The sequence below is a fragment of the Zea mays genome, chromosome 4 (assembly GCF_902167145.1).
Source record: "Zea mays cultivar B73 chromosome 4, Zm-B73-REFERENCE-NAM-5.0, whole genome shotgun sequence".
NCBI classification, from domain to species: domain Eukaryota; kingdom Viridiplantae; phylum Streptophyta; class Magnoliopsida; order Poales; family Poaceae; genus Zea; species Zea mays.
Genome location: NC_050099.1, coordinates 202569733 through 202583616, shown reverse-complemented (window position 1 = coordinate 202583616; position 13884 = coordinate 202569733). Strand labels below are relative to the sequence as shown.

The window sequence follows — 13884 nt, the reverse complement described above, 5'->3', positions numbered from 1 at the left end:
GAAAACCAATACTACTAATTGTAAGTTGTTTTAGCTTTCCTAGATTTATATTTTTTTTTACTATACTATGAATTTAGATATATGTAAATGCATAATAAAGACTATATATATAGGTAAAAAAAGGTAAACGGCTCCCTTTAAAAATACTGTCCAGAATGTACCTGTATAATACATATAGCAAGTGATCGTGCTTCCATATTCCGGGTTCACTCATAACACCAAGCGTACATCTCAGACGACCAGATCAAATGATCAGCTAGAACTAGAACGTGGCAAAATCCAGAGACAGAGCCTCAGCCTAGCTAGCTAGTCTCCGTTTGGTCATCGGAATTGAAGGATCGCCGGACCGGGGCCGGGGACGTCATCGTCGATAGATGGGATCTCCCTCACATGACGTGCGGCATCGTGCCGTAGGGTTTGCTCTTGATCCCCATCATCCTGCGCGTCCTCGTGATGAAGAGGTCCCGTGGCTTGACGGCACCGGGGATGTGCCCGATGAGCGTCATGAACGGCAGCTCCGCCAGCGCGTCGCGCTGGCCGAGCGTCACGGTCATGGACGTCCTCGGGGACGGCTTGTACCGGTGCAGCTTCTCCTCCCGGGGGGCACCCTTGACCAGCAGGCGGAGGTTCCGGGACACCACCATCGCCTGCCGCTGCGCCAGGTTGCCCTGCTTGGCCTCCGGCACGTCCGTGATGTCGCCGACGGCGAACACGTTCCGCAGCCCGCCGACGCGCAGGTGGTCGTCCACCCGGAGGTGGCCCTCCTCGTCCACGTGCTCCCCGAGGATCGTCCCGCCGAGCCAGCCGGACGCCACGGGCCGGCCCGTGCACACGAAGTGGCAGTCGGCCTCCAGCGTCTCCCCCGCCGACGTGGTGAACGTCCGGGTGTCCGGGGTGGCCGACGCCAGGTCCACCGTCTGGTCCAGCAGCACGGTGACGTTCTTGGACCGCAGCCACTCGAGCGCCTTGGCCGACGCCCGGGCGCCCATGACCTTGAGCAGCCGCGGCGCGCCGTGGACGATGGTGACGCGCTTCTCGGGGCTCTTCATCACGATCTCCGCCGCCAGCTCCACGCCGATGGGCCCGCCGCCGACGATCAGCACCGACTCCGCCGCGTCGATCCGGTCCTTGTCGCGCTGGAACATCTCCAGCCGGTCCGACCGCTTCTGCGGCCGGTTGCACGTGCGCCCCGTCGCGACCACGAGGAAGTCGTACGCCACGGCGCGGCCGATGGAGGTGAGCACCACGGAGTCGTCCAGGCCGACGGCGGAGGCGGTGACCACCTTGGCGTGCGTCAGGTAGTCGGAGTGCGCGATCACCGTGCGCTCCACCGCCGCCGGGTCCACCTTGGCGCGCAGGTTGGCCCACGGGATCTCGAAGTACTCCTTCCTGCATGCACGGAAGGATCCAATAATCCATGGGTCGCACGTCGCCGGCCATGCATGCATGCATACATATCAAGGGGAAGCTAGCATGCATGGATCATCCGATCCGATCCACGCGCGCTACGCTAGCTGGGAGGGAAATATGAAATGTGCAGGAGGGCAGCTCCAAACGGCGCGCGCGGCGGAAGCTCACGGGTCGATGAGGACGACGTCGGCGTGGTTCTGGAGCGTCTTGGCGAGGAGGGCGCCGGCGATGCCGCCGCCCACGACGACGACGCGGTCGCCGGTGGACCGCAGCATGGTGCACCGCCGGATGGGGTCCTAGCTAGCTAGTTCGTCGCGCCGAAGAAGAAGGCGCCTGCTGCAAGTTGCATGCGACGGACGAACAACTCGATCGATCGAGATGGATCGACGCTCCGTCGTCTTCTGCGTCGAAATTCGTATTTATGGATGGAGGAGATTAATTTGGCGGGAGCTCGTGAGTTTGCTTCGTTTCGGAGGGGAGCTAGGGGGTTCCCCTTCTGGTGCTCATTTGTTAGGAGAAGGGCCCACATGTCAATGTGCTAATCGGCCAGAAAATGCTAAATCGAGCTGCTTGCCAAAAATAGGTGTCAATTCACCGCAGGTGTGAGACAAACAAGGAAAAGAAGAAGATTGTAAGTTGCAACAGCTTCCTCACAGGCACACTGAGCAACGTCGAAGCCAAAGGCAGAACGAACACAATAAACCATCATCAGAATCCACTTTACAAAATCATTAAGGTACAATGGACAAAATGTAAACACAACTACGTACTGTCTGCATGGACAATCATCTGGCATCGGAAAGGTCGACAGATCATCATCGAATCGGATGCCAAAACGAAGAGAGTACGTAATGCATGTCCTAGTCTTTACGCCGGCCGGTCTGGACAGCCGACTGATGGATGGCAGTCGTAACTAGTAACCAACAGAGCGCGCGTCACTTGAAGAGGGCGACGGCGGGCAGGAACGCGGCGAGGACGAGCGCCGCGCAAGCGCTGCTGGACGCGCCGCCGCGGGCCCTGGCGCCGCCGGAGAGGTACAGGTAGTAGTACGGGTTTGACGACGACGGCGGGGACGAGAAGTGCGAGGACGAGCCACTGCCACCGTCGCCGCCGCTCTTCGGCGGCGGCGGCGACGGCGGCGAGGAGGAGGAGGGTGGCGACGGCGGAGGCTCCGTCGACGACGATGAGGACGAAGGCGGGGTCGTGCACGGGGACTCCGGCGGGCTCGTGAGAGGCGTCACCGGAGGCAGCAGGTCGTACACGTCCCCCGTTGGCGGCGGCGGCAGCACCAGTTGCAGGTACGGCGGCGGGGGCGCGGACAGCGGCAGCAGCGCAAGGGCCGGCGGCGGCGGCGCTGTCATCGGCAGGATCGTCGGCGGCGACGCCGTGCAGATCGTCGGGCACGTCCCGCACTTGCTCACGCACAGCTGGTTCGTGTCCGGGGCCCCCACCGCCGGCTCGCCCTCATCAGCGGCGACGACCGGGAATGGGGATCGCGAGCACGCCAGCAGCAGCGACACTGCTGCCACCAACGACACGGCCGCCCTTCTTCCCTCCATTGCCGCCGTGTAGCGGCCTCAATCGACAGAGAACAGGCTTGCTTGCGTAGCTGCGTTGCGTGTGCTCGCTTTCACAGGTGAGATTCCCGCGGAACTCTGGGTTTGTTTACGTAATATAGAGAGCCTGGGCCCTGGACCTGGAGGCCCAGCGCGGCAAAGAAATGTGCCAAACTTGAGGCGCAAGCTCCAACGGAATATGTGGGCTGCTGAGTGAGATGAGAAATGCTGGCTGTAAAGGTAGATGCTCTTGAAATGGGCACTAAGGAATTGCCGGTTCCTCTTACGCCACAGGATTAATCCCAACAAATCTGCAGCTTGTGAATCCTTCATGTGCACCAGCCTTTGGGTGAAAAGGTAAGGCCACGGAAAGTATTATTTAAGGAAATACGTCGAAAGATTACCTGTGAATGATGAGCAAGCAAAACGCTGGATGATTGGATTGGATCAAACAAATCAACAACTGTCCCTGCATACAGGGCGGCGCCTTATCGACATGATTACCCACAGGATTAATAACTAATAAATAAAATGAGAAAGACCCGCTGCTGACTGGTAAGGCTGTACAACAATGTCTACTGTTGTCATAGTACAAGTCACTACTAGTGTAATGGCAACAAAATGGGTGAATAAGCTGTACAGGCTCTGCTTTCTCACCCCCCACAAACATCTAAGTACATAGGCGAAATCTGGCAGCTGCACCGTTTTCCTAAACCCCCAACCCATTCCCCTCTGAACATTTGTCAATTTGATGCACTTTACAAAAATAAGGCCACAACGGCACCAAACACCCGACACAAGAGTTCACCCATTGTGCAGAAAGGCTAACCATGGAAGGGAAAAAACTTCTGCCAGCCTTCAGTCTTACAAGTCCGATTGCCCACACCTGGTGGGAAGGGAAGAATAAGTTACAGTGATGACTTGACGCCGGTCACGAGTCAGCTTCTGCGTCTGTTGTTGTAGCTGAGTTCAGCTTTTGGCTTACAAATTGTCCCTTAACTCTTGGCCTTTGCTCTGCGAGCTTCTTCCTGCTATGATACCTAACCTGTAGAAATGAAAACTAGGGTTAGATAAAGAAAAATCATTCGGTAGTTATTTAATGGTAACTAAAAAGGGTTATCAGATGAAGTACTTTTTTCTCGAAGCATCTATCTTTCCTTTTCATGCGAAACTTCATCAACGCAGCTTCACGGCGAGACCTGTCACCATTTTGGATTCCACTCTCGTTGCCACTCTCTAGGGCAACCATTGTGTTTGCGTTGATATCGGCTTCACCACTACATGTGCATCCACTTCCTTTACAGATACCTTGGCTGCAGCTTGCAGTCTGGTTAGCACGATCCACGTGAGCTCTCGCCATGTCAATTGGTTCTCCTGATTCCCGAAGAATTTGTCTTGAATGATGCAACTGGTGGTTTTCCTCTGACTGTTTGTGTTCAATAAGAACATGAGATGGTTTACCGGGAGCTTCATGGTAATTAGGTTGCCCAGAGGCATGCTGGATTGCTGCCTTGTTGATTCCAGCTGAATCACAGTGCATAAGAGGACTCTGTGGGTAGTATACGGGCTGCAGAATCGCACCATAATGGTACGGCATCGTGGCACCAACAGGAATTGGAACAGGTATAAACCCATATGAGGGATGGCTCATACTGTCCTTTCTATGGGAAGAACTATTTGCACCAGCATCTTCCCTGGCACTAGTGGAACACAGGATGGCAGCACCCTCTGTCCTACTGTCCAGAGAAATTCGAGCTTGCCTTGTACTCTCACCTGTATTATGTTCATTGGGAGGCAGCAACACCCCATTGGGTTGGAAAACTGGGTTCTTGCCATTAACATGCCCTTGCCCAATGACGCAGGGAGAAGGGAAAAACTGAATCTCACCTGATGGTTCTATCCTTTTATTGCCATATCTGTGTCATGTTGAAGCCATGGACAAACACAATAAAGCTAGTCAGAGTTATGCAACACATTTGAGCAGTTACTAATGTTGACTTAGGGGTCTCAGGTCTATAGAAGTACTAAAACATGTAACGTTATAAAGAAACAAATCAGCATGGATAGAGAAAGCGATGCGTTAACAGATAATTTCCAGCAACACTCAAGAACTACATGGGCAATCAGAATTTATTTAGACTAAAGTTTAAAACCCATCAGCACAAAGTACCTTGAAAAGGCAGAGGAATTCGAGTGATTAAAGATATCTTTTTCCCTGAATTCTTGGTTTTTGTAACCATTAAGATGGTGTTCCTTCCCCAAGTTGGTCACCATAAATTCGGAGGGGCAAGAATCAGCATGACCTATTGCAGCACCCTTCGACTTATCACCAGGGTTATTTTCTGTGACAGCATTATTTTCCATGACCGAAGATTGACATTTTCTGTCAGCTGCTGGCTCAGTCATAGCCAAACCATTGCCAAGATTTGTTGGACGGCGTGAACTTGCATCCGTGATCCTCAAGGCATTATCCATAATTTGCTCAGCCACCTTTGCAGAAGTAATACCGTTAAGGCATTTGGACCGCACATTCTTCTCACTTCCACTTGGAGCACCTGCATGTGATGAAATTAGAAATTACTATTGCATGTGCACAATAGAGTGGCACACACTAACTCATGGACAACAGAGCACAAGTTAACATAAAATTATGTAACCAGGTCTCAATTCCTTACCATTGGTATATTTTGACACATCCACTTTTGTGTTTACTCCATCATAAGACTTATTTTGTAGTTCGTTATTTTTGGATGAGCCAGCCACTTCATCTCTACGAATATCTTGTACCGCCTCAACACTATGAATTTCAGTATCCCTCTTGCTACCAAAGCTCTGGTCAAGATTAAACAATCTCCATAATGTAACATGGCAAAAAATCCATTATGAATGTTAAGAATATATCAGAACTACATAAAGGATGAAATATTGAACTCTAATTGATACCATTAAATAGTGTCATTTACACTCACTACGTAGTGTAAAGAAAAACCCCATCATAGATGTTACAAGGAAATCCAATATGAATATCAAGGATATATCAGAACCGCATAAAGGATGAAATGATGAACTCTAATTGATATCATTAAATAGTGCCAGTTACACTCACTGCGTAAAGTCAAGAAAAGAACCATAATAGAAAAGGGCATGTCTCTAAATGTTATACTGTCAAATTTTATTACTTTCTATTAAACTAGTGTTGTCAAGCTAAGCAGGGATGCAAATATGCAACTGAACACACGCATTAATGCCAGTTGAACAGATAAGGGGTAAGGAATGTTAGATACTTACTTGGGCATCACTTTCCTCGTCGCTGTTTTCTCCTGTCTTTGACCCATTAGCAACGTTGGCACTAATATGATTGCTGGCTGCATTATTTTCTGATCCATTTGTCTGGCAATTCATCTGCATTCAATTCTTAATGCCTAAGTATCCCAATGAAAAACTATGATTCAACACTGCATAACAGATAGATCATAGATGATAAAAGGTAAAGTGGTTATATGACCATTTTACAGATTTCACCAAGGATCTAAGGTAACTACTTACATAAAGTTTCAAGAAGCGAAAGGGCCTCTAGCGTAATGGTTAAGGCTTCAGAGTAGCACCTCCAGGTCCCGGGTTCGATCCCCATCGGGGGCGAATTTCGGGCTCGATTAAAAAAAATCCCCTTGTTGTGCCCCGCCCGCTCCAGGGTTACGTCCTGCACGCCACCCTCCGGCTCGGCCGTTGCAGAGTGGCCGGTGACGGCCCGCTAGTGATGGGGGTCAGGGTTCGGGGATTTTCTCGGCCGGGACCATGGTTTTTAAAGCGGCAAGGCGGTCTAAGGCGTTGGACCACCGCCTGGACGCCTAGACGACGCCTAGGCGAGGTAGGCGGGCAAGGCGCCTAGGCGTTAGACCACCGCCCGGACGCCTAGGCGACGCCTTAAGAACAGTGGCCGGGACCATGTTTTGGTCTCTTCTTAATATAATACCGGGAGGACGGTCTTTCCCTCCCCAGCCGAGTTTTTTTAAAAGTTTCTAGAAAAGGGTAGCCATGATGGAATAAGTCTTGAGCATCTAGAGGACAGCAGGCGCTTTTGACTGTCCTCTGTAATCCTTTAGCATCTAGAGGACAGCTTGACTGTCCTCTGTAGTCTCTTTAGCATCTATAGGACAGCAGTCGCTTTTTCACTGTCCTCTGTAGTCGCTTTAGCATCTAGAGGACAACAGTCGCTTTTGACTGTCCTCTGTAGTCTCTTTAGCATCTAGAGGACAATCCTGTTGTGTAGTGTGTGTGAGAAGGTGTGGTAGTGCAGCCTCTAGGGCTATAAATATGGGTCTCCAACCCTTAGATGGGTAATGACATTGTGTAGTGTTTGAGGAAATAAACAGAAAATTGCCTCAACTCATAGTGTCATCCTCTGATGAGAGTTAGAGTCCCTCTACTTACAAGCCAAACTAAATCCAGATATGTTTACAAATAACATCAAACAAAGCATTTGATAGGGCTACATTTTGCAGCATCCACCAATATGCATGGCCAAAGGAAGCATGTTCTTGAAGATTTACAGAAAAAGAACTTACTGCATGCCGCCTCCACACATGTTGCCATAAGTTACGCAGTTCATTCTTTCTCACTGGTTTCACAAGGAAGTCCACCGCACCCTTCTGCATACACTTGAGCACCGTGCCAATAGAATCTTGGGATGACATCACTGCCATAGACAACCAGTGCAAAAGCAATGAAACCCATAATGAATCCAAATTTTAGACTCAACAATTAGCAAAGTCAAGGCCGCTTGATGTATGACATTATGTTAGATATAAGCACATCAGTATACTAGGCCGATCAGCTGATCAAGCAGTTGTGATCACATTAGGTGATTAGGAAAAATAGAGCTACAATAACAATTGAATTCATATAAACACATCAATCACATGTTGCACATCTCATCTTCTGTTCTTTGTCACAAGTGCTGTTCATATTTAATAAAGTTTTTTTTGTCTTTTTGCGTACTCTGTGTAACCATCCTCTATATTTAGCATAGATCCAGTAGCATGAAAATAAGTATTTGATGTAACGTTATGTCTATCTTGGTTCCAATGGCAATGAACCAAAACAATGCAATTCAATGTTTTCTAATTTGATCAATTGATCTCCAGGACTACTGCCACCTCAAAACAATTCTGTTAAGCTGAGGCCCTTGATGTGTGAATTCAAATTGCAAGCACCCGATGAAGTGGGATCATTTCCCAGTCAAGCTATGTGATTGATTGTAGACTCTGTCTCAGAAAAGTGTATACATGTAACACTCAAAAACCTGTGTAAGCTGATAATTCACATCCGATCACATGGAATCAAATTCTGCAAAACAGAACAACAACGATGACAAAGCCTTTTAGTCCCAACAAGTTAGGTAGGCTAGAGTTGAAACCCAACAGAAACCACAAGTCAAGATCCAGGCACATAAATAGTTATTTTCCATGAACTCCTAAGTCCTAACAAGACTAAAACTTTAGGTATATTCCATTCTTTCAAGTCACATTTTATTGCCTCTTTTTGTGTCAATTTCGGTCCCTGTCTCTCTTCCTATTGCTGTCGTGCCTTAGGATTCCACGATGCACGGGTACCTCTCCGTTGGACAATCTTTTCAATTAGTTTATCCTAGCGTATCACGTACCGGACCCGATCTCTTGTATGGCCACAAATCCAATGTCGCATACATATTTTCGCAATATTTATCTGTTGAACATGAACATGTCATCTTCAGTAACAAGCATGACGCAAGAATGCCGGTTTTAGTAACAAGCATGTGCTACTGAAGCCTAATCTATTCTCAGGTCGATATGATCCAGAAGAAGAGAAGACATCGGGGCACGTCGCGAGCACACAAGAAGCGTTAGTAAGGAAGGGGAAATACGAATCGGACTAGGATTAAAGAGCAGCGAAAAAGGGATGAGAGCGGGGAAGGAGGCTTACTGACGACGGGGATGTTCTTGCACTCGTCGGCGGCGACGATCCTGGAGAGCAGCTGGATGCCGGAGAGGGAGGGCATGGCGACCTCGGTGAGGACAAGGTCGAACGCGTAGGCGCGCTCGCGCATGACCCCCCACGCCTTCATCCCGTCCGCGACCGCGGCCACTGCCGTCTCCCGGAGGGAGAGAGAGGAGTGAGAACGACGGGGTGCCGAGAATTTCCGTGGGGATTAACGACCGCGAGCTGGGGAGCAGTGAGGAGGGGAGGCGGCTCACCGCGGTAGCCGCACTTGCGGAGCAGCGCGGTGACGACCTGGCGCGTGGAGTCGTCGTGCTCGACGAGGAGGACCCGCAGGGAGCGGCGCGGGAGGATCTGGTCCCACCGCACCAACGCCCGCCCGTTCGCCGCGGACGCCGGGGACGACGACGTGCCGGCGCCCGCCTCTCCGTCACCGCCGCAGCCTCCCCCGGGAGCGACGGCGGTTGCCACGGCGGCGTCTACGTCGGGAGACATTCGATTGCTGCCGCGAGGAGGGGAGCGGAACGGAACGGAGCGGAGCGCAGCAGAGTAGGAGTCCGCTGGGCGAGGAGGCCCGCAGGAGGAGAAGGGGAGAGGGGAAGGAGCGGTGGGGAAAATATCTGAAATATTTTTTTCCCGTGCGGTGGGCGCCACGTCAGCGGCGACGGGGCGCGGAGCGAGAGGAGAAGGAGATCATCGTCGTGGATGAAATGAAAGCCGGAAGAGAAGGCGTGGGGTGGAAATGAAGGATGTGTTTGGTTGTCTGGTCCAGCCTGAGCCTGGCTCAATGAGAGGACCAGGCTCAAGAGAGCCCGCATGTAATGAGCTAACCTAATATGTTTGGTTGGCTGGTCAAAGTAAGCCTGGCCCATATGATATATTGTTTGGTTCTCATTTTTCTTAGCTTGGCCCAATTGGGTTACCACCAATTTTGATCAGTTAGATGCCGTTCCCGCCAAATTTCAAAATTTTAAGCGTTATTAGACAACTTACAACAGATTTGAACTAAAAATATAATTTTGATCCATAAATTGAACTATTTACAATCATCTAAATATGATTTACACCCATATATTACAACATAAACAGAAGCACAGGTTGAATCAGACAATCAAACATTTCACATGTTACAGGTGCTGCCATCTAATGTAAAGGAGACCAAAAGGAACTTGTCTACCATCAATCCTGCACTGTCATGATGAAAGGAGACCAAAAGGAACTTGTCTACCATCAACCTTTGTAAACAGATCATAAACAGATCATGGTAACCATAGCAACTTACCATTAGAGAAAAATGACAATGAATTACAATAATATGAATTACAATAAATCAAGGCATAACAAACAGAAGTAAATCAAACATAGTTGAACCTTCTGGTCATAACTTTGAACCTTCTGGACATGAGTTAAAGTTAGTTGTTTGTTAAAGTAAATCAAAACAGGAGGTTCTGGTAAACAGACATCACTGAACACCACTGCAGAAACACCAGGAAATATACCAGTTATGGTAACACTGCAGACTATACCAGGAAATATACCAGTTATTATAAACAGAACTATATTTACACCAGACTATATGGATGAAACACCTCCTGAACACCAGACTATACCAGAAATACCAGGAGTTTCAAGTGAAACTGGGACTATACCAGAAATATGAATGAAACACCAGGAGTTTACACCAGACTATACCAGAAATACCAGGAGTTTCAAGTGAAACTGGGACTATACCAGAAATATGAATGAAACACCAGGAGTTTACACCAGACTATGTTATTATAAACAGAACTATATTTACACCAGACTATATGGATGAAACACCTCCTGAACACCAGACTATACCAGAAATACCAGGAGTTTCAAGTGAAACTGGGACTATATCAGAAATATGAATGAAACACCAGGAGTTTACACCAGACTATATGGAATTATTAAACAGAAGAAAAGAATAAAAGAGTATTGAACTATAAACAGAAATTGCCTCAGAAATTGAAAGTTGAAACACCAGACTATGTTTATTAAACTGGGACTATAAACAGAAATTGAAAGTTGAAACAGAAGAAAAGAGAAGTCATGAGAATTGTATGAACTATAGTTTGCCTCAGTAATTATTATCAATTAAAATCACTTGATCAACTCATGAGAGTAATACAATAAATTGCCTCAGTTTTGTATGAATAAACACCTCATTTGACCATACATGGGAGAACATAGGGCAAGTGGAGAAATCTGATTAAAGGATAGAGTATGTTTGGTTGCCTGACCCAAAATAAGACATAGACAGGAAGAAAACCAAGAGCAAGGAAAACAAAGCAGTAAGTCAACCTCCCATGAATGGTCATCAGTCAAATATATTTCATCACAGGCAAAATTCACAAAATGAGCAAGGAAAACAAAGCAACTAGTCATACTCCCTTGATTGATCATCATTATAAAACATATCATCATAGGCAAGTAAAGGCAACAGTTCAATATAAAATCATCACAGACCGGTACAAAAGTCTCAGAATTATTAATTATCATCCACAGTTCCAGATTCAGTGTCATAGGCATAGAGCAAAGTATTAGGCGTATATCAAAGTACTACGCATCGAGCAAGGTATTAGGCATCATAGACATAGGACTGGTCTGCTCAAATCTTTGCAAGGTGCTGCCTTAGCCAAAGCACACGGTGTTTAGGCTCCATCTTCACAAAGCCATCACCTTGCCTTTTGTTGTCCAGTAGGTAGGTAAGGCAAGTCATCAACTCCTCATCAGTGAAACCTGGAATACTCATGCAAATTTGATACAGATCAGGGTGGACATCTGTGGTCTGGACTACAACAGGTGCTTGGACAGCTTCAGCCAATTTGTTCACAGCTCCAGTAAGTCCTGCCATAATCCCAAGCTCTTCATCACTGAGTCTCCTTTTCTTTCCATTTGATCCATAGGAACTACCAGCACCAGCACCACTATGAGAAGGGCTGGCACCAGCAGAACCAGAGGCAGTAGCACCAGTACCAACAAGACATGGTTCTTCAGATGCACCAGCACCTTCAGTGATATCCGAGATGGTGCCAAGGGGCTCATTTGAGGCCATGGCATACTTGCCAGTAGCCTGCCCAGCTCCAAATATAATTTGCATCTGCACATAGTTTTCAATTGGCACATTGAGGAATTCAGCATCCTTTGGGTTGTCTTTTGTATGGCCCAGCAGGTGTTCATCATCAAGGATGATTGTGAATGTATTCTCATCCCAATGAGCACCGCTTAGGTCCTTGAGCCTACAAACCCTGATCCATTTTTGACGCCACTTCCTCAAATGATTGTAGACCTGGGTTCCTGTGACTTCTTGGCCACTGAATTCAGTCAGTGCCTTGGCAACAGAGTTGACATGGACCTCCTTGAACCCTTTATCCGTTTTTACTCCTTGCCCAACCAAGTCTGCAAACTTCCTGAGGATAAAGCCTGACATCACAGGGGTCCAGCGCATGGCAGTCCTTGAGGTACTACCAGCAGCAACTTGCTCAACTTCCTCTGACTAATTAAGCTTCAAAGCATAGGACCAGTTTTCTCAGCATATAAAAAATAATTAAGCTTCAAAGCAGAAAGTAAGGCTGATAACAAAAAAACATCACTGCAAATCACAATTTCTCTCAGCATATAAAATTAATTAAGTTCCAGAAAAAACATCACTGCAGATCACAATTTCTCTCAGCATATAAAAATAATTAAGTTCCACAAAAACCATCACTGCAGATCACAATTTCTCTCAGCATATAAAAATAATTAAGTTCCACAAAAAACATCACTGCAGATCACAATTTCTCTCAGATTGTAAGGCTGATAACAAAAACATCACTGCAGATTACAATGTTTCTTAGAAGAAAACCACAAAGAAATTACACACGGCTAGACCCCCTATGCTGCCACATTTGAGTTGATATAGCATCTCTTTGTTGGGTCCAAGTTTGGTTATCATGAACTGCATCAATGGCACCTTCCACATTGGCAATGTTTGGAGCCCAAGTGTTTTCCGAAGGAAAATGTGAATCCAGCCCATATCTAAGAATCCAGTTGTGAAGGATGGTGCATGCTAACACAAGCTTAACTTGTGTCGGATATGGATGAAAAGGCTTGTTGTATAGAATCTTGAATCTATTCTTCAAGGCACCGAAAGCTCTCTCAATTGTTACTCGAAGGGAAGAATGCCTTAGATTGAAGAGTTCTCTTGGATTGAGTGGATGATTTCCTCCACCAAATTCTCTTAGATGATATCTTGTGCTACGGTAAGGAGGTAGAAATCCAGGTCTAACAGCATAACCGGCGTCAACTAAATAGAATTTTCCTAGTTCAAAGAGTTCTAGTTAGTTTGATCGTGAAGTAATTTAAAATCATATTCAAACATGTCATGGAATTACCTGGTGGCACAATGAGGCCATCAGATCTTTCCAATGCATCTGATAGAATCAAGGCATCATGAGCTGAACCTTCCCAGCCAGCAAGAACATAGGTAAATCTCAAATCAAAATCAACAGCTGCTAGAACATTTTGTGTCGTTGTGTGCTTTCTACCCATGAAGGCTGCTCTCATTGAACTAGGAACCCTAGCCAATACATGTGTGCCATCAATGGCACCAACGCAATCCTAAATGTTAAAGTTAAAATGATTAAAACAAAGACAATACTAACAGATTTTAATTAAATGGTTAATGTGCAACCCTAAATGGAATGGAAAGTACCTTGAAGTACGGGTACCATCTTCTACTAACATGAATTTTGGGATGGACAGAGGTGGAAGGAGGGGTGATCATCTCAGTGCGTAGCTCACCAATTGCACTTAACACCTCGTGAAAATATCTACTAATAGTCTCAGTAGATCTTCGGAAGGTGAATTTGAGAACTCTAAACCTTTGATTATGACCAACCACATGTAGAAACATTGCAACTTGTTCTTCTACAGA

General features: G+C 47.2%; 3 protein-coding genes across 3 annotated transcripts; all 3 read right to left on the bottom strand.

Annotated features, from left to right (window-relative positions):
- Nucleotides 1-317: 317 nt before the first annotated feature.
- On the bottom strand, nucleotides 318-1909 carry LOC107275229 (FAD/NAD(P)-binding oxidoreductase family protein). Its single transcript, NM_001320476.1, has 2 exons — nucleotides 1579-1909; nucleotides 318-1389 (listed from the first exon to the last, which is right to left on the bottom strand). The coding sequence occupies exons 1-2, from the start codon at nucleotides 1683-1685 to the stop codon at nucleotides 387-389; spliced, it is 1110 nt and encodes a 369-aa protein (NP_001307405.1). The 5' UTR covers nucleotides 1686-1909; the 3' UTR covers nucleotides 318-386.
- A 193-nt stretch (nucleotides 1910-2102) lies between these two features.
- LOC100285473 (uncharacterized) lies at nucleotides 2103-3048 on the bottom strand. Its single transcript, NM_001158366.2, has one exon. The coding sequence runs from the start codon at nucleotides 2967-2969 to the stop codon at nucleotides 2346-2348; it is 624 nt and encodes a 207-aa protein (NP_001151838.2). The 5' UTR covers nucleotides 2970-3048; the 3' UTR covers nucleotides 2103-2345.
- A 468-nt stretch (nucleotides 3049-3516) lies between these two features.
- On the bottom strand, nucleotides 3517-9531 carry LOC100381775 (Two-component response regulator-like APRR9). Its single transcript, NM_001355470.1, has 8 exons — nucleotides 9200-9531; nucleotides 8928-9089; nucleotides 7532-7662; nucleotides 6255-6368; nucleotides 5642-5798; nucleotides 5137-5521; nucleotides 4099-4882; nucleotides 3517-4011 (listed from the first exon to the last, which is right to left on the bottom strand). Exons 1-8 carry the CDS (start codon nucleotides 9435-9437, stop codon nucleotides 3898-3900), a joined length of 2085 nt encoding a protein of 694 aa, NP_001342399.1. The 5' UTR covers nucleotides 9438-9531; the 3' UTR covers nucleotides 3517-3897.
- Between the last annotated feature and the right edge of the window lie 4353 nt (nucleotides 9532-13884).

Coding starts and splice junctions, on each gene's coding strand:
- LOC100285473 (NM_001158366.2), bottom strand. CDS start 2,969: ATGGAGGGAAGAAGGGCGGCCGTGTCGTTGGTGGCAGCAGTGTCGCTG.
- LOC107275229 (NM_001320476.1), bottom strand. CDS start 1,685: ATGCTGCGGTCCACCGGCGACCGCGTCGTCGTCGTGGGCGGCGGCATC. Junction 1,390..1,578: donor GACGTCGTCCTCATCGACCC/GTGAGCTTCCGC, acceptor CCGTGCATGCAG/GAAGGAGTACTTCGAGATCC.
- LOC100381775 (NM_001355470.1), bottom strand. CDS start 9,437: ATGTCTCCCGACGTAGACGCCGCCGTGGCAACCGCCGTCGCTCCCGGG. Junction 9,090..9,199: donor CCGCAAGTGCGGCTACCGCG/GTGAGCCGCCTC, acceptor GGGAGACGGCAG/TGGCCGCGGTCGCGGACGGG. Junction 7,663..8,927: donor CAAGAACATCCCCGTCGTCA/GTAAGCCTCCTT, acceptor TGTCTATGGCAG/TGATGTCATCCCAAGATTCT.